Source organism: Electrona antarctica (assembly GCF_951216825.1).
Source record: "Electrona antarctica genome assembly, chromosome: 14".
In the NCBI taxonomy this organism is placed as follows: Eukaryota; Metazoa; Chordata; class Actinopteri; order Myctophiformes; family Myctophidae; genus Electrona; species Electrona antarctica.
The window spans coordinates 3725736-3746769 of NC_136795.1; the positions used below are offsets into that span (position 1 = coordinate 3725736).

General features: G+C 44.9%; 1 protein-coding gene across 4 annotated transcripts in view; it reads left to right on the forward strand.

The window, feature by feature from the left end:
- Window positions 1-17342, forward strand: part of rnf216 (ring finger protein 216) — a 47228-nt gene extending 29886 nt beyond the window's left edge. For all 4 annotated transcript variants that reach the window (XM_079521219.1, XM_079521222.1, XM_079521221.1 and 1 more), the window contains exons 14-17: window positions 4262-4359; window positions 6860-7082; window positions 14329-14404; window positions 15014-17342. In XM_079521219.1, coding sequence (XP_079377345.1) covers window positions 4262-4359; window positions 6860-7082; window positions 14329-14404; window positions 15014-15375 — 759 coding nt within the window. In that variant the 3' untranslated portion in view covers window positions 15376-17342. The remainder of the gene's footprint in view (window positions 1-4261; window positions 4360-6859; window positions 7083-14328; window positions 14405-15013) is intronic.
- The last annotated feature ends 3692 nt before the right edge of the window (window positions 17343-21034 follow it).

The window sequence follows — 21034 nt, forward strand, 5'->3', positions numbered from 1 at the left end:
GTGTTTTAACTAAGCATTATGTTATACTTTAGCTGTTGAAAAATAGCAGATCTACAAGCTCATAGCGCGCCACTCGGTGGCGCGCTACGAGCTTGTAGATCTGCTATTTTTGAAAAATCGTGAAAATGCGGCACAAATCTTTGAATTCTTCTTTCAGAAGACTTTTTTTTTTTAATTATTTCGACGTCTGGCCTAAATGGCTTAATGGGCAACAGAAGGCTTGGCTCCCCAGCTAACCCTAACCCTGGGCAAAGTGGTGTCGTCATGAAATATTTAAGCAGCTCATCCAATATTGACGACGAGTGACATGACAGTTGATGCACCTCTGCATCTTCCGTCAGTCAGTCAGTCAGTCAGTCAGTCAGCGCCAGGAGGCCCCGGCCTGGGGAGGTCATTTAGCGCCAGGAGGCCCCGGCCTGGGGAAGTGCTGGTCAGAAACACGCCCTTCACGTCGTGTAGATCAGTCGTGCGTTATTTCTTTTTTGCTGACTCCTCACTGCTACTTTCACTGAGTATGGTAATCGTGTCTGGCTCTTTGAACCAAAGTGCGTGTGCCGTTTTCCGGTGCCAGCGTGAGCAAGGTCAGCCAAAGGGTGGAGAGAGACCTGGGCCTGCAAGAAGAGAGAGACTTCCTTCCCCCTGACATTAAAGAGCCTGGGTGGTAACGGTGGCTGAACGGACATTAAGGGCTCCAAGACTCTTCCAAGAGTGAAGAGTGTCCCCAACAACCTTTAGAAAAACAAACAAACCTCTGTTTAAAACGCTCTCTAAAGCCGACGGCTGGGCGAACCAACACTTAACGGAGCTCAAATGACTGCTGCCGTTCACATTTGGAATAGATTTCTGCTCATTTATATAGAGTATACTTTTATATGTACCGGCGGTATATAGATTCCGTGGTTTTTAAACCATTTTGGGCGGGAACCCCTTTTGGTGTTTTAAACATTGTTATAATTTAGCTATTGAAAAATAGCAGATCTACAAGCTCATAGCGCGCCACCGAGTGGCGCGCTATGAGCTTGTAGATCTGCTATTTTTGGGTTTTTAAAAAAAAAAATGTGGCGCAAATCATTGAATATATATTTCACAGCGAACATTTTTAACTAAAATATTTGCTTCTGGGGGGTCCCTGGGGGGTCCCTGGGGGTCCCTATCAACCTCAGTCCAAAATGGGTTAATGCCCATTTAGACTTCTTAATCCTGACCCAAGGTTTCTGAAAAACGTTTTAAACATGTTGCCAACTATTGTATAAAGCAGGGGTTTTCAACAGGTGGTCCGTGGACCACTGGTGGTCCGTGGAGGTATTGCATGTGGTCCCTGACCATGCATTTAGCAATGTAGCAAAGTGAAGATGTTGTATTTTCTTCCACGGAACAGTGCACTAAACGTCTGTGCAGTGTGCACTGTTCTGTGGAAGTGCGTCAATGTTATCAGAATTACTGGGAAGTCTGAGGTTAATAAATTCCACAGAAAAGGCAGTTAGAATCTCAAGAATGGTGAAGTGTACCAGCTTGCCTGATTGAGTCATCATTATTAGGAAATGTTAATGTGCCCATATAATCATGTCATCATGTGCTATATCTTGCACGTATTTGCCATTTTTACTATATTACTATTATTACTATTATTAAAATAGTTCAAATAGCCGATAATAGCCATAATGTATGGATGTAGATCTGCTAGTTGAACTATTTTAAAATATTTTTCAAGATAGTAAAATATGGGGGAAAAAAGTTCAGGGATAAAGGTTAAGGCACGCCCAAGATAGGGCCACATGTGGCAGTACTGTATATCAGTTAAGTCCGTGGACCATCGTTTGAGAAACAGTAAGACATGGGATGCATTCCATAGTGTTACGAAAGCACTAATCTTAGCCCATATCCCATTGCAACACAGCAGTGGTCCCCAGGTTGATTCTTAGTCAAGGTGGTGGTCATATCGGACGTCTTATTGCTGCGATCACCTCTGTGTGTAGTTGTAGTCCCTGGTTCACAATCAGTTGAAAACCCCTAGTATAAAGGAAGGAACAACTACACACAGAGGTGATCGCAGCAATAAACGTATAGGTGTTCCAGGTCCAGATGGGTTTAAGAGCAATGCGTCGCCCTGTAAAAATGCATTTTTATGAGGACTGCAGTCATTATTTGTCCAGTGGCACACTGCCTTCACACCCGAGACAAAATATGGTTTAGTAGTCCATTTCACTGCTATAATTTATTTTAGGCACAACACTGTTCGGAGACTCTGTGTTCATTTATCCATTTGTAACTAGAGTGTCCATTTGGTTACATTTGTACGGCCGCAGACTTAAACCCATTCTGGGCGGGATCCCCTTTTGGTGTTAGCATCATGTTATGCTTTAGCTATTGAAAAATAGCAGATCTACAAGCTCATAGCGCGCCACCGAGTGGCGCGCTACGAGCTTGTAGGTCTGCTATTTTTGAAAAATCGAAGAACGACTGACATAGAAACATAGCTTTTTTAGAAAACTGTCAGGATGTAGAAGACGTTTTTAGAATCTGATCTCAGGTCAGAACGGGTTAAACCACATGAATCCTGGTGTGTCCATTGGGCAGATCAGCAATTTGTTTCAAATTGCTTAAATTTATTCATTAACCCATTCTGACCTGAGATCAGATTCTAAAAATGTCTTCTACATCCTGACAGTTTTCTGAAAAAGCTATTTTTCTATGTCAGTCGTTCTTCGATTTTTCAAAAATCACACCCCCCCCCCTCTCTCTCTCTCTCTCTCTCTCTCTCTCTCTCTCTCTCTCTCTCTCTCTCTCTCATTAACAGGCAACAATGCAGCACTATCTCCCTCTCTTTTTTTGGCACGACAGCGCCCCTACTGGTACTCATGAGTCACACACATTAACACAAGTCACATAGGTGAACGCGAGTCACATAGGTGGTGAACACGGACATTGCTGTTCCTTGGAGTGGTTGCACCACTCAAAAAATAGCAGACCTACAAGCTCGTAGCGCGCCACTCGGTGGCGCGCTATGAGCTTGTAGGTCTGCTATTTTTCAATAGCTAAAGCATAACATAATGCTAACACCAAAATGGGTTCCCGCCCAAAATGGGTTAAATACGTGTAAATTGCATATTGACAAGCTATGCTCACAATGCATCACATGGATCGGCTACTTTTGCCATAAAGGGCTTCCGTGGTTAAAACACCAAAAGGGCTTCCCGTCCTGAATGGGTTAAAGTGGCGTCTGTCTGTCACAGAGTTTAAAATGTATGAGAAATGAGACGTGATTGTGTGCGTTTCTCATTCTTGCAGTTGTTGCACTTGGCTTGTTTCTGCATGCGTTTTCATGCCTGTGTTGTGCACATGCTCTGCACTGTGCACTGCAGTGCACGTTGCGTGCACACACACACACACACACGTCTCTGCCAAGCATGGCAACGGGAACAGTCTGCCCCAGATGTCCTTCAGCTGAGGGGCAAAGCATGGTGGGTCGGCATGGCTGAGCCGGTGGGAGGATGGAATTGCTGTTACTAGGCAACCAAGCAGACGGTGACGAACAAAATCGCACGCTCGCTGCAGGCAGAGGCACAAGCAGTGCATACGAGTGCAGCACATGCACTCGGATGCACTGAGAAATCCACTGAGTGGATCAATTTGTTGAGTTAGAACACGCTGCATGTTGCCGTTTAGAGGTGCCGAGGCTGCCAGGGTGAGATGGAGGGAAGAATAGAGCGAGAGAGAGATGGAGGGATGGATGGATGGATGAGGTGATGTGATCACTCATCAGTAGCCGGGATGGAGCTTGTTATTTTGTTTATCGATAACGAGCACCGTATCGATCCGGCTTCTCCAGCCTGGTTCTTATCGAGCATTTTATATTGTTTTGTGGAAAGACGGGAGACAATAAATTCCAAAAAGACAAAGTATCTTTTACTAGGAGCTTCAAATACATAACTTTTCTAACCGACTGAAGGCAATTGACCTTTTTACCAATAAAATAATATTAAAGAAACTGACTAGTTAATAATACCGTCACTTTAAAAGCGCAATTTTGTTTACCCGGACAGCGCTGGTTGGCAGGTATCAATACCCTTTTAGACCGATGTTTGTGCCAGCACGGGTGATTACACTTATTTCTTGTGTGCCTTAATGCAGTGTGAAGGAAATTCTAATGATGTCTTCCTCCTCCTCCCCCTCTCTGCTGTTGCCTCTCTCCTCTTCCATCTGACTTCCAACCTCTGCTGCGTCCCCCCACCCCCCCCCCCCCCCCCCCCCTCCTCTGCAGGAGAGCTGCAGGAAGTGCCACGTCCAGTGGAAGCAGCACGCCGGCAAGACGTGCCATCAGGTCATGGAGCAGGACGAGATCAAGATGAGGGTGCTCTTGTAAGTGCATGATGGGTTTAAAGCTCTCTGTCGTCAACCACTGGTTTCAGTCCTTTGGATTCCATAGATGTCTTCTTATGGCCACGGTTCCCCAAAGTGGGGTCCGCAACGCATAGCCAGGGGGTCCGCAAAATTATTTGGGTTATTTAAAAAAAAAAAATCAAAAATGTGTTATTTATTTTAATGTGAACTTACCGTAATCACAGTAATCCTTAATCACATTCCATCATTCAAGGGCTTTTGGATAGAAATGAAACTCCAGTCACTTCCAGTTGGAGCCCTGTGGAGGCTGAGTGTCTGACTGTGATGGTCGTTGAAGCCTAAGCAAAGGAGTACAGTTTAGGACAAAGTGGTTCAGTCATGAGTTTTTATTTTAGCTGACCATACCATTAACAACCTATAGAAGGCAAAATATTCAAAATTTCATCATGCTTTATCTAGCATGTGATGTGTCAAACTAGGGGGTTTTCATGATGCTGAATCCATTCCACTCATTGGGCTTAAAACGGCCATGCCCAAATGTGCTGACATCATCAATTTGTGATGACTGCATTGAGTGTTTTTTTTTGCAAAACTAATGCTTGGATCAGCATCATGAAAACCCCCTAGTTTGACACATCACATGCTACATAAAGCATGATGAAATTTTGAATATTTTGCCTTCTATAGGTTGTAATTGGTATGGTCACATATTATGCCAATTATGAAAATTTCTCAACATATGCAAGTTAGCATCCGGCAGTTTCTACATGCTGGGGACCCATACTAAACATTTCTAACATAAAACCTTGGTGTACTCAACATGTCCGGGTTCACATTCTGGCTACTAGGCTACCAGGGGGCACAACAGTGAATTGATTCATATCGATTCCATTTTGTTTCACTATTTATTTTGCTTCCTCCCTTCAATCACACACACACACACACACACACACACACACACACACACACCACCCATGCACACCACACACACACGCTCCGATCCTGCTCTGGTTTCACCAGAGAGGAAGCAGCTGAACGGCTCAGTTTCCCAGACAACGGTGCAGGAAGTGAAGTGTCCGGCTGCTTCCTCCATCGCAGCAGGCACTACTTCCTGTTTTGAGCTGATCATCTTTAACTTCCTGGTGGGCGAAAGACGGGAAGCGGCCTGCTCTAGAGATCAGCTACTTCAGTGTTTTCTCCCCAAACAATGGGTCCTGAGTCCCGACCCCATTAGTTGGGGGTCTGCCATGTTGGCTTTGGGAACGACACCGCTGGCATGCATTGCACCCTCTGATACGACGGGACATCAAGGGGGTGCGTTTCGCCTCCTCCAGGTGTCCCAACTAGTCACTAGTTCCGTCATGGGACTTTTTTTAATTGACTTATTTTTTTACATAAAGAACAAAAGAAACTGGGACCCCCCCCCACCCAGACAAGCACTTGGAATTATAGGAGTTGAGGCATTACTGTACATTTAGTCCAAATCTGTTCCACAGACAAATATTGCGAAAATAGCCGATCTACAAGCTCTATCTACAACGCCTCGCAGTGCGAAACGCATAAATAGATGGCCCTGAATGACCATAACGGGTCTGTAACTCTGAGAGTGTTCAAATGAGGGTCCATTTGGTTCCATTTGAACACTCTCAGAGTTAAAGGGGTTCCTTGCAGATAAGACATTTGAGAACCACTAGTACTAGTTGGACTGTCGTAGTAAATCAGTGTCATACATATTTCTGAAGAAAACCTGGAGACTAGACATTCAGTAAGTGGGTGTTATGATCAAAATGAATTGACCCAATTATAATTGTGTGTAAAACAGACATTTGCCACGGACAACACCAAGTCTTTGCCTTGCCACGGACAACACCAAGTCTTTGCCTTGCCACGGACAACACCAAGTCTTTGCCTTGCCACGGACAACACCAAGTCTTTGCCTTGCCACGGACAACACCAAGTCTTTGCCTTGCCACGGACAACACCAAGTCTTTGCCTTGCCACGGACAACACCAAGTCTTTGCCTTGCCACGGGCACATTTTGTCCGTGTACAGACATGTTGGAAACCGAGCGCTGTTCATGCACCCTGAACTGAGCCAAGCTGGAGTTGGAAATGCATTGTTTTCAACGAGGGCGGCGCAAACAATAGCTATTTAAGCATGTGTGCAACATGTTAACTGTTTTAAAGTATTGTACAGTAACAACTAAAGTGTCTTTAATGTTTATGTTGTACTATTACTACAAAACTCTCTATCTAAAATAAAGTGATTTAAGATCATTAAAGCTTGGCTGTTGCCTGAGTCCAATGCATTTCTGGCTACTTCCGGTCCAGGACTTGGCCCAGTTGGTTGTCTCCACGCTCAATGCGTAGTCTATGTAGGAGAGCCTCCATTGGACTGGCCCCATGAAGTGAACGCAGTTTGCGTAACTCTGTCTATATCTAAGGCTCTGGTTTGACCCTTCTCTAACCCCCCCCCCTCTCCTCTCCTCCCCCCCCCCCCCCCCCCCCCCCCCCCGCAGTGAGGAGCGCATGACGGCAGCGCGGGTCAGGAAGTGTGTGAAGTGCTCCATGGGGCTGGTGAAGTCGGAGGGCTGCAACCGCATGTCATGCCGCTGCGGCAGCTTCATGTGCTACCTGTGCCGGGAGCCAATCAACGGCTACAACCACTTCTGCCAGCACGTGCGCTCGCCGGGCGCGCCCTGCCGCCACTGTCGCAAGTGTTCCCTCTGGACGGACCCCACGGTGCGCGCGCACACACACACACACACACACACACACACACACTCTTATAGGAATTCATGCTAGTCAACCTTAACCCATTTTGACCTGAGATCAGATTCTATAAATGTCTTCTAAGTCCTGACCGTTTTCTGATAACCCCATTTTGATTGATTGAAATATTTATTAACAGTTGTGCAGAATTACAGTACATTTCAAGCATAAACTCAATACAAAGACTGTTAACTGTGAGTGGACGACCCAATTAATAATTACACTTGTTTACAAGAGGGTCCACCATGTTCAATTCATCAAAACATTTAAAGACGTACAAATAGACACTTCTATATAGTCAAAGAACAGAACAGGAATTCATCATAGAGGTAAAAAGGGAAAAGAAACCTATACAGTGAGGGGAAAAAAGGGGGGGGGGGATTTGCATGACTGTTGGTAGGGCGTTTTGGTGGCATAGGAGCCACCAAAACTATCAGTCGTTCTCAAACATTTTCATGTCAAGGACCACCAAAAATAGTCGCGTCATATCGATACGTATGACACAGGCGTCATATCGATACGTATGACACAGGCGTCATATCGATACGTATGACACAGGCGTCATATCGATACGTATGACACAGGCGTCATATCGATACGTATGACACAGGCGTCATATCGATACGTATGACACAGGCGTCATATCGATATGTATGACACAGGCGTCATATCGATACGTATGACACAGGCGTCATATCGATATGTATGACACAGGCGTCATATCGATACGTATGACACAGGCGTCATATCGATACGTATGACACAGGCGTCATATCGATACGTATGACACAGGCGTCATATCGATACGTATGACACAGGCGTCATATCGATACGTATGACACAGGCGTCATATCGATACGTATGACACAGGCGTCATATCGATATGTATGACACAGGCGTCATATCGATATGTATGACACAGGCGTCATATCGATACGTATGACACAGGCGTCATATCGATATGTATGACACAGGCGTCATATCGATACGTATGACACAGGCGTCATATCGATACGTATGACACAGGCGTCATATCGATACGTATGACACAGGCGTCATATCGATACGTATGACACAGGCGTCATATCGATACGTATGACACAGGCGTCATATCGATATGTATGACACAGGCGTCATATCGATACGTATGACACAGGCTGGCTGAGTCATATCGATACGTATGACACAGGCGTCATATCGATACGTATGACACAGGCGTCATATCGATATGTATGACACAGGCGTCATATCGATATGTATGACACAGGCGTCATATCGATACGTATGACACAGGCGTCATATCGATACGTATGACACAGGCGTCATATCGATACGTATGACACAGGCGTCATATCGATACGTATGACACAGGCGTCATATCGATACGTATGACACAGGCGTCATATCGATATGTATGACACAGGCGTCATATCGATACGTATGACACAGGCGTCATATCGATACGTATGACACAGGCGTCATATCGATACGTATGACACAGGCGTCATATCGATACGTATGACACAGGCGTCATATCGATACGTATGACACAGGCGTCATATCGATACGTATGAAACAGGCGTCATATCGATACGTATGACACAGGCGTCATATCGATACGTATGACACAGGCTGGTTGAGTCATATCGATACGTATGACACAGGCGTCATATCGATACGTATGACACAGGCGTCATATCGATACGTATGACACAGGCGTCATATCGATACGTATGACACAGGCGTCATATCGATACGTATGACACAGGCGTCATATCGATACGTATGACACAGGCGTCATATCGATACGTATGACACAGGCGTCATATCGATACGTATGACACAGGCGTCATATCGATATGTATGACACAGGCGTCATATCGATACGTATGACACAGGCGTCATATCGATATGTATGACACAGGCGTCATATCGATACGTATGACACAGGCGTCATATCGATATGTATGACACAGGCGTCATATCGATACGTATGACACAGGCGTCATATCGATACGTATGACACAGGCGTCATATCGATATGTATGACACAGGCGTCATATCGATACGTATGACACAGGCGTCATATCGATACGTATGACACAGGCGTCATATCGATACGTATGACACAGGCGTCATATCGATACGTATGACACAGGCTGGTTGAGTCATATCGATACGTATGACACAGGCGTCATATCGATACGTATGACACAGGCGTCATATCGATACGTATGACACAGGCGTCATATCGATACGTATGACACAGGCGTCATATCGATACGTATGACACAGGCGTCATATCGATATGTATGACACAGGCGTCATATCGATACGTATGACACAGGCGTCATATCGATATGTATGACACAGGCGTCATATCGATACGTATGACACAGGCGTCATATCGATACGTATGACACAGGCGTCATATCGATACGTATGACACAGGCGTCATATCGATACGTATGACACAGGCGTCATATCGATACGTATGACACAGGCGTCATATCGATACGTATGACACAGGCGTCATATCGATACGTATGACACAGGCGTCATATCGATACGTATGACACAGGCGTCATATCGATACGTATGACACAGGCGTCATATCGATATGTATGACACAGGCGTCATATCGATACGTATGACACAGGCGTCATATCGATACGTATGACACAGGCGTCATATCGATACGTATGACACAGGCGTCATATCGATACGTATGACACAGGCGTCATATCGATACGTATGACACAGGCGTCATATCGATACGTATGACACAGGCGTCATATCGATACGTATGACACAGGCGTCATATCGATATGTATGACACAGGCGTCATATCGATACGTATGACACAGGCGTCATATCGATATGTATGACACAGGCTGGCTGCATGAAGTCTAACATCCACTTTGGATCCTGAAACCCAAACGATTACATTATTTTTTTTGTTTTGTTCATCCAGCCAACAAACAGCAGTTCCACTGTAGCTCATATCTGGAACTAATAGAATGCCATTGATGTGCAAATACAGTTCCAGCGAGTCACAGTGCTGTACTGTTGTCATCAACATCATTCATTACCACCAACATAGACATACATTGTACTGTTTTTTTACAAGAACTAGAGCGATTGCCTTTTGCAATCCATTTCAGAATGTAAAACGAGCGAATGCTCAGGGAAGTCACTTCATGATGTTATTTCGGTATGTAAACGGGTTTAATTCCCAGGGAAGTCACTTCATAATGCTGTCCCTTGACAGAACAATGTCTGTGTTCATGGTAATGATGACTGATGTTGTAGATCAAAGCAACAATACAGCTTTGTGACGACTTGTAACGGTTTCTGGACTACAATGGAGTTCTATGACTTCCCGATATGAGCTATATCTGATGTTGGCTAGATGGAGGAAAAACTCAGATTCTAAAAATGTCTTCTACATCCTGAGTTTTCTGAAAAAGCTATGTTTATATGTCAGTCGTTCTTCGATTTAAAAAAAATAGCAGACCTACAAGCTCCACTCGGTGGCGCGCTATGAGCTTGTAGATCTGCTATTTTTCAATAGCTAAAGCATAACATAATGCTAACACCAAAAGGGGTTCCCGCCCAAAATGGGTTAAAGGGGCATTCCACTCATTTTACTATGTCATTAATATACCTTAGAGCTGTTGTGTGGAAATAATAATAAAATGGTCCCCCCATTCTGTGTTAACTAGAACTAGAGGTCTGAAAAAAATCACACCCGTGTGAACTGAGTGGTGTAAGGTCTTATATAGACTGATCAGCTGTGGTCTGACGTAATGAAATCACACCCGTGTGAACTGGGTGACCATAGCAACCATGCTCATTTTTTGGTACGAACAGACAGACAGACACGTAAACTAACACAGCCAGTTGTAGGAGTGGTTTACACCACTCTAAGGTATATTAATGACATAGTAAAATGTTGAAAATGGGTGTTTTTCCCCTTTAATGGGATTCTTGTAGATTATGTTTACAATACAGGGGTGGGGGTTCAATTATGCCCGAATTATTCGTTTAACACCCTATTTTAAAAGTATTTATCACATGTTGAATATGGCTCATGAGCTTGTAGATCTGCCTTTTTTCCTTCTTTTCAGGACAGGAACCCCTTTTGGTGTTTTAAGCATTATGTTATACTTTAGCTATTGAAAAATAGCAGATCTACAAGCTCATAGCGCGGCGTGTTACGAGCTTGTAGGGAACTCTCAGGCAGACTTGATGCCCGGCCACAAAACGGCCTGGCCAATCAGCGGCAGCTAGAGGCGGGATCAAGGCAGCACTGTGTATGCCTTAGGTTAGGGGCGGGGTCCCTAGAACAACATATTTTCAGATGGGGGGTCGGCGGCCAATTACATGGGGTTCTTGACATGAAATAGTTTGAGAACCACTGATATAGAAACAGGTTTTTCTGAAAACTGTCATGAATACATTTAGTAGAATCTAGCCTGGGGTCTAAATGGGTTAAGATCTTTGCCTATAATGGCAGGTTAAAGGTGGTTAACATTGTTACAGAGGTCTTGCATTTAACTCAATCGGCGCCAACAACCTGCCCCTCAATGTCACTCACTGACACGCAACACTGTTCTTCCTGAACCCTGACCATCTGACCGGGGTGACCTGGCCTCCAAATGCAGCAATTAGTCCCTTAGCGACTAATCACCTGGACCAGCTCCAGTGTGGAGAGAGAGCCCAGAGAGCTGGCCCAGGAGCTGCTCGTCACAAAGACCTAATCACCTGGACCAGCTCCAGTGTGGAGAGAGAGCCCAGAGAGCTGGCCCAGGAGCTGCTCGTCACAAAGACCTTGCCAAGAAAGGGCATCCAGGGGAGGCTATGCCAAACAGTGGCTCGGGACCAGTTTGTGGGTCGCAGACACATTTTTATGGGTCCCTTAGGTTTTCATGAATTAATACCAAATTAAATGGTTTTTCTTAAAATATAATGTGAAGAAATGCCATGAATTGGAAAACAAATGTTTGAGAAGTAGTGAGAATAGCCGATCTACAAGCTCACAATGCGGCGCGAAGGGCACACGTCGTGAGCTTGTAGATCTGCTGTTTTCACTAGTTGGCAAATGTCTTTTTGGTCTCAATCTGAAAAGTTGGGGAACCACTGGGCTATGCTGTAAAATTCTTCATTTGACCCCAGAGAGGGTACAAATGTAACCAAATGCGGTTCCATTTGTACCCTCTCAGGGTTATGTATACATGTATACATTAACCCATTTTGACCTGAGATCAGATTCTATAAATGTCTTCTACATCCTGACAGTTTTCTAAAAAAGCTATGTTTCTATGTCAGTCGTTCTTCGATTTTTCAAAAATAGCAGACCTACAAGCTCGTAGCGCGCCACTCGGTGGCGCGCTACGAGCTTGTAGATGGCTAAAGCATAACGTAATGCTAACACCAAAAGGGGTTCCCGCCCAAAATGGGTTAACACTGATGGTTTGTTTCACCGTGACGGGGGTGCCTGCCCTCTCCACACATACTACTAACGGCGTGTTTTACATTTAGCCAAACATATTCAAATATGAAGCGTAGCGTTGGCTCATCCAGACCACACACAACCTTTAGAACAGGACGGTATTCAGACCACGACCAAGGTGCTAACTGGCTGCAACTTCCCATAGACGGCCCATTCATCCACACAGAAAGGTCCTATCTAATTGTATTAACCCATTCTGACCTGAGATCAGATTCTAAAAATGTCTTCTACGTCCTGACAGTTTTCTGAAAAAGCTATGTTTCTATGTCGGTCGTTCTTCGATTTTTCAAAAATAGCAGATCTACAAGCTCGTAGCGCGCCACTCGGTGGCGTGCTATGAGCTTGTAGGTCTGCTAACACCAAAGGGGGTTCCCGCCCAAAATGGGTTAACCCATACTGGACGGGAACCCTTTTTGGTGTTTCAAGCATTATGTTATACTTTAGCTATTGAAAAATAGCAGATCTACAAGCTCGTAGAGCTTGTAGGTCTGTTATTTTAGGAAAATCGTGAAAATGTGGTGCAAATCCTTGAATATATATTCTTTCAGAGCCAGCGTTTTTTACTCATATCTTTGCTTCTGGAGGCTCCCTGGAACAACATATGTTCAGATGGGGGTCGGCGGCCAAATACAGATAATTCTGGGGGTCCTTGACATGAAAATGTTTGAGAACGACTGACATAGAAACATAGGGTTTTCAGAAAAACGGTCATGTTTTAAGACATTTGTATCGAACGTAGGTCTAAATGGGTTAAACGACATCAAACATTGCAGCTGTACGGAAAGCTTGAATTATCCTCTTTCAATCTGTAAAGTTTTTGTTTCATAAAAATCCACCGTAGACATGTTATGAGCTACTCCCTGTCAAGAAATTCTGTGCAGGTTATTTCAGAGTCAGAGTTTGGGCGTGCTCGTTGGATTATCACTCAACAGCCCAGGCGTACCAGCTGTTTTGAATTTGCACATAATGCAGGAGGCAGCAGGACGTTGCTTTACTAAAAACGAGTGCTTCCAAACTCCAATACTTAGGAAAATAAATCGCCTGCAAGGAAAGTCTTGAGAGGAAGTAGCTCATAACAAGTCTAGAGTGGATTGTTATGAAACAAACACATTGCAGATAGAAAGATGATAATTCAAGCTTTTTCGCACAGCTGCAATGTTGGTGAGTTTGATGTCGTTTAATACATATTGGGCGGGAACCCCTTTTGGTGATTTAAGCATTATGTTATGCTTTAGCTATTGAAAAATAGCAGATCTACAAGCTTATAGCGCGCCACCAAGTGGCGCGCTACGAGCTTGTAGGTCTGCTATTTTTGAAAAGTCGTGAAAATGTGGCGCAAATCTTTGAATATATATATTTCAAAGCGAACATTTTTAACTAAAATATTGGCTTCTGGGGGGTCCGTGTAACTACATATTTTGAGATGGGGGTCCGTGGCCCTATAGAGATAATTCTGGGGGTCCTTGACGTGAAAAAGGTTGAGTACCACTGACATAGAAACATGGGGTTTTCAGAAAAATGTTAGGATTTTGAAGCCTTTTTTTTAATCAGCCGTCTATGGGAAGTTGCACCTTGATAGCACCTTGCTGGCAAGATGGCCGCGGTCTGAATATCGTCAATAGACCCTGTTGACACCCCTGAAGACGGTCACTAGACTGTATCATTGTTTTGAACTGTCTCTCTGTGTGTGTCTCTCTGCAGCAAGATGATGAGCGAATCATTCAGGAGATCCAGAAGGAGGGCGAGGCGGAGCTCAACAAGAACAAGACGAGTCCAGGTCAGTATTTTCACTGCTGTCCTCAATCATCTCCATGACACCTTGAAGGTATATACGGGCTGGAGGTGTTTCAACCCATTCAGGACGGGAACCTCTTTTGGTGTTTTTAAAGCATTAACTTTAGTTGAAAAAAAAGAAATGGAGCTGTTCAAAAAGCAGTCACTGTTGAGCTCTATTTCTCTCCATTTTTTTTTCATATCATATTATGACATCTGACGTCTTAATAACTAAAGGCTACTGTTGAAACAAGTGTTTAATGCAATTCCGTGCAGGGAGTTTGTTCAGCTGCCATTAACGTTTGTTTGATGTTGATGTATAATGACGTGCGCCGGAGGGACAGAAGCCACGCTGCCGCTCGAGCGACTACTGGCCAAGCCCAGCGCGTCATTTCCGGGACTTGTCAGACCCGAACGTCCCGCTCTCTGACGCACGCAAAAGATTGTGTGAAGCACTTAGTTGCCTCATGGCTACACGAGACTAGCACCGACACGGAAGCTTGCCCTCACTTTTGCAGATACGAAGGAGAAGGAGGCGTTTACCTTTCTATGTCTATGGTGTTGACTGACCGTCTCCCTCCTCCCCATCTCTCTCTCTCTCTCTCTCTCTCAGACAATTCAGGGAAGCGGGTTGGACCTCCTCCAGAGCCGGTGACGACCAAGCGGCCACGTGTGGGCCCACCCCCCGAGAACCCCCCTCCTCCGCCTCCTCCCCCCAACTTCGTGCCTCACCCCCAGGTCGCCCGCGCTCACTTTGTCCCCGGAGTGGCCCCTAATGCCCCCCCTCGCCCCGGCAGGGTGTTTCCGATAATCGCGCCCAGGCTGCCCCCGGCGCCCTATGTGCCTGCGCTGCAGCACCTCGCCCCCCATGACCTCCATCCTGCTGTCAATGTCAACGTCAACAATCACCACAACATGCTGGACCACCTCCCAATGCACTACGGACCCCCACACAGATACTATAGACGCTTCTAACATGCACACACACACCCTCCCAATGCACTACGGACCCCCACACAGATACTATAGACGCTTCTAACATGCACACACACACCCTCCCAATGCACTACGGACCCCCACACAGATACTATAGACGCTTCTAACATGCACACACACACCCTCCCAATGCACTACGGACCCCCACACAGATACTATAGACGCTTCTAACATGCACACACACACCCTCCCAATGCACTACGGACCCCCACACAGATACTATAGACGCTTCTAATATGCACACACACAAGCCGTTTCCACACTTAGGCGTCTAGGTGTGGCAGTTTTCCGCTCAGAGCAAGCGTCTCTTCCCGTTTGTATTTTTTAGACAGCTGGTGGACAGAAATGAAGCTCCACCCACGCGGCTCAATGCCGCGACGGCCAGATTCCCGGAAACGCTTGTGGGTGGAGCTTCATTTCCATCCACCAGCTGTCTTAAAAACCCGGAAAACTGCCGGGCCTAGACGCCCAAGTGTTGGGAAAACGGGCTACACACAGCAAAGTGACTTCCTGGAAAGCTGTTGCAGGCACCACAGATTCTCCAGCTTGTGTGATTTTAAAGGAGCATTCAGTGATTTGGAAAACCACCCAGTCCGCCCCGGTAACAAAATGTGCACATGCACGCTCTACAGTGGGGGGAAGTGCAACAGGCCAACAGCATGTGCACCAAGGCCCGCCCCCACTCGATCATGATTGGAGGAAGGCCCCTCTCATCCTGATTGGATGAAGGCTTTGCCACCCGCCACCAAAACTGAAACTAGGGTTTTTTGACCCCAGGGGCTCACTGGGGACAGGGAGGAACTCCTTATATGGTCAGCACTCTATAGTAGGGAGGATTATCCAGAAAAAAAGTGATATTTGAATTAAGTCAAATCACTGAATATACCTTTAACTTGGTCGCATGCCGTTGTCCTGCAAGGAAAATATCTATTTTTGGTGCCAGACACGACACGCTGCCAAGTATAAATCGTGCATTATGTTGCTAGTGTGAGTGATCACACACACACACACACACAGGCAGATGCAACCACACAGTAGTTATGGGTGTGTATAGATAGACATTTATTTATCCCCGTACTAGACATTCAGGTGGGGGTGTGTGTGTGTGTGTGTGTGTGTGTGTGTGTGTGTGTGTGTGTGTGTGTGTGTGTGTGTGTGTGTGTGTGTGTGTGTGTGTGTGTGTGTGTGTGTGTGTGTGTGTGTGTGTGTGTGTGTGTGTGTGTGTGTGTGTGTGTGTGTGTGTGTGTGTGTGTGTGTGTGTGTGTGTGTGTGTGTGTGTGTGTGTGTGTGTGTGTGTGTGCGCGCGTGCGCGCAGCATTCCTGGAAGGGATCCCATGGTTTAATCACCAGCTAAAATACACGAAACGCATACATTCAAGTTACCGTTTCCAACGCCTCGTTTTGCCCATTTCTTCTTTTCTTTTGTTTCTGTCAAAGAGTAAAAAATACAAAAAGGCTTTGTTTTCACCCGTTACTCTTCTCACCGTTTCATTCAGATACATCGTTACTCTTTTCACCGTTTCATTCAGATACATCGTTAGCGATTCTGATCCATTATTTAAGTCTCCGCCACTTGTTCATTGACCGTTGCAATGTGACTGGGTAGCTTTCGCAGAATGTGCCGTGTGTGTCCCGGCAATGATGTATTTCCCCAGAAATCATGGACACACGAGTGCACTCGCCGCATCTTCTCCTGGTGGGTCTTCTGTGACCACACGGATTCTTTTTCTACTCTTCTACTAAGTCTATAGGCGACTCTTGACCTGAATGTTTTGAGCGCTTGGAGGGGGGGGACGGGGGACGGTTGTGACCTTTTTAATTACTGATTTATAAAGATATTTTTGAAGAAAATAAACTACATCTGTTGGGTCTTTTTGTTTCTGTACCTCTGCATAGTTAACTGTGAGAGCACATGGTTTTCTAATAAACAGTTTTTGCGTAAACTATCCCTCTGTCTGGTTCTCATTTAGGGGGGTTGGAGATGGTGGGCTCCATTTTCGTCTTCTCAACCCGTTTCATTCTAGATTGGCTAGTTCAACTAGCTAATCTACATTGACACGTTGTGAGCTTGTAGACTGGCCATTTTAACTATTCAGAAATGTTTTGCAAAATAGTAAAAAAAAAAAAGGCAACGAAGTTTAGGGATAAGGGGTTTAGCGGTGAAGTTTAGGGATAAGGGGTTTAGCGGTGAAGTTTAGGGATAAGGGGTTTAGCGGTGAAGTTTAGGGATAAGGGGTTTAGGGAGATTAGGGATAAGGGGTTTAGGGAGTTTAGGGATAAGGGGTTTAGGGAGTTTAGGGATAAGGGGTTTAGCGGTGACGAAAATGGAGCCCGGTGAGTCCTATCTTCCGCCTTACTCCTTAAAGGGGAAAACCACCCATTTTCAACATTTTACCATGTCATTAATATACCTTAGAGCTGTTGTGTGGAAATAATAAAAAAGTCCCCCCATTTTGTATTTCCTAGAACTGTAATTATGAAAAAAATCATTAACATGGCATCAAGATGTGTTTCACCATGTTAATGATTTTTTTCAGACCTCTAGTTCTAGGAAACACAGAATGGGGGAACTTTTTTATTATTTCCACACAACAGCTCTAAGGTACATTAATGACATGGTAAAATGTTGAAAATGAGTGGAATGCCCCTTTAATAATAATAATAATAAAACTTTATTTGTATAGCACCTTTCATGACATGAAATGCAGCTCAAAGTGCTTTACAGAGCAATGGAGAAAAAAAAATGAAAAGCAAGGCATAAACATTTAAAAAACAAGAGCAGTAATGCAATACAGTGAGGACATGAATAACAAAACTAATTAAAAGATCAATTCAAAGCAAGAGTGTAGAAGTGGGTCTTGAGCTGCGCTTTAAAAATGTCTACAGAGGCTGCCTGTCGAAGGTACAGTGGGAGTTTGTTCCACGCCGTCGGCCCGTAGAAGCAAAACGCTGCTTCCCCATATTTTTTAGTTGCCATTTTTTTAGGCAAAGCGAGCAGGCCAGCAGTGGAAGACCTTAGGGGGCCGTTTGGGACATATTTAGGCAGGCAGTCATGTAGGTAGGAAGGTGCGAGACCATTGAGAGCTTTATAAACGAGTAAAAGAATTTTAAAATCAATCCTAAAAACAACCGGAAGCCAGTGCAGTGAAGCCAAAACTGGAGTAATATGTTCTCCAGTTTTGGCTGGATGTAATATGAAATATAATGTAATGTGAAGATATTACATTATATATTTGGTACAAAATGCCTAAAGGTTTAGGCATAAGGGATAATGCTGGGGCCCACATCCCTTATGCCTAAAGGTTTAGGCATAAGGGATAAGGCTGGGGCCCACATCCCGTAAACTCACCTCATGGTACAATGATTTTTGGAGAGCAACACCACTAGCCTGTATACATTTGCCTTCATTCTCTTTCTAACTACCCCAGTGGTTCCCAAAGTGTGGTCCGGGGACCCCCAGGGGTCCTTGAGGCTCTCTCTAGGTCGTCCTCAGACGAGCCTTCCATCGTCGTTTTCCAGTTTCTCCATACATCCCGCAAGCTTGTTGGTGCTTTGAGCTCCTGCATCTTTCTTGAGTACATCCAGATTGTTATGGGACGTCCTCGTGACCGGTGCCCATGTGTTGGTTCCCACAGCACCAGTTTGCTGGCTGGGAGCTCTTGGTGTCTTTGGCAGTGTCCTGTGAGTCTCATTCTCCTGGCTTCTATTTTGTCGCTCACCTTGAATATTCCGGCATACAGATTCTCGTTGGTAACGTGTACTCTTGCTGATGTTGAGCACTACACGTAACATTCTGGTGTAGCACCCGTCTAGAGCCAGCTAAATGATAGTTAGGAGCCAAATGGGTCTGTAACTCTGAGAGTGTATACAAATGGACCTTAACGGGTCCATTTGCTTCCATTTGTACAGTTAAATTAACATTGATTTTACAATATAAATTGAGGGGTCCCAGACATAGAAATGCCATTAAATGGGGGTCCGTAGACTAATGCATGTCAAACTGTGGGTCCTTGAAATTTAACGGGTTGGGAATCTCTGCTAGAGCTGTAACAGATCTTCTCTTATGGGGGTCCCTGGCATATCTTTTCAAATGGTGTGTCCGTGGGCTAATTAGTGTCAATTTGGGGGTCCTTGACATTCGAGAGATGACTTCCGCTCACCCGGCTCAATTTTACAGCAGGTGCGTATAGGTCCTGGCAGAACAAACGTTTTAAAGGAGGAGAGACCCGCACACCGCCACTTGCTGGTTCAAGAGGTTTATTTTATAAATTGGCAATTGGTGAATTGGTGATACTAGGAATGTTCTGCAGAATTACTGCACCTAAGTCACATGACTGGGTTCTTCACAGCTGCTATCTGATGAATGATTACTATATACAATTTGATTGGTTGTCTAAACCTACTGTTGTGTATTTAATGAATGTCAGCCTATTTTCAAACTATGCCTGAAGAAGGCCGAAAGGCTGAAACGTTGCTACGACTCTTATCAAAATAAACCTCTTGAAGCAGCAAGTGGCGGTGTGCTAGCGGTGTGCTAGCGGTGTGCGGGGTCCTTGACATGAAAAGGTTTGGGAACCACTGATGCACCCCACAGGGCCCACACGCTCTCATCTGTCTGTCCTGCCAAAGGCCAATGTTATTCCTCTCTAGCTGTTACTAGATATCATCTTTTTCTGTGTTTTAACCACACCCCCATGCACACACAAAAATAAAAGGGGGCTGAGTCATGATAACTTGGCCCCTCAGGCGGCGGTGCACCAATCACATGACAGCGGGTGTCTTCTCCACCAATCCAAGGCGAGCACAGAGACAGCTTGGCGCTTTGTGATGTTGTTGAGAGAAGGGACTTCTTTGTTCAGCCGAGTGTGCTGTAAGTGTGACAAATCACTTTCTCTACACATGCACACTCATACAGAGACGGCACCAAAGAAACCTAGTCAAACCCCCCCATTTCAGCCTGGGGAGCCTAATGGTTTCAGTCATGGATGATGATGTAAGTGTGTGTGTGTGTGTGTGTGTGTGTGTGTGTCAGACATAATCAGCCTGTGTGTGTGTGTGTGTGTGTGTGTCACATAAATGGTAACTTGTGAGTGAGTGTATACTACATAGAGCCCCAGCCGAGTCCTGCTGAACAAAGGTCATGTACTGAGTCTGACGTCTTGGTGTGTTTGTTGAACTCGACGATGACTTAAGAAGGTCACACGACCTTATAAGCTTACAGACAACTCTGATGTCTGCATCGTGTTTTGAGTGTGCGGCGGCTGTTTGTTGTTATTTACTGCTTATAATCTGCTCCAGCTTTGAATGAAACTCAGGATTTTACTTTTTTTTTTTTTTTTTTTTTACTTATTTTGCCATTTTAGTTCCTGGGCCTGTCTTTATATTAGCTTTTTCCATGCAATGTGGGATATAGCCGTTTTTCAAACCAGATATCTGATGAAGAGAATCGATATTGTGATATTTTAACGTAGGCATTGTTCAGTGACTGACTGTCTGTTACTTTATTGTCTGTCTCTGAATGATGGAGTGACTCCATGATTGTTTGTAGCAGTGCTGGAACATTCAAATCATGATGGTTGCTCAATTGAGTCTAATTATTTTTCACAGAATCGCTATGTGACATACAGTACGTAGCATA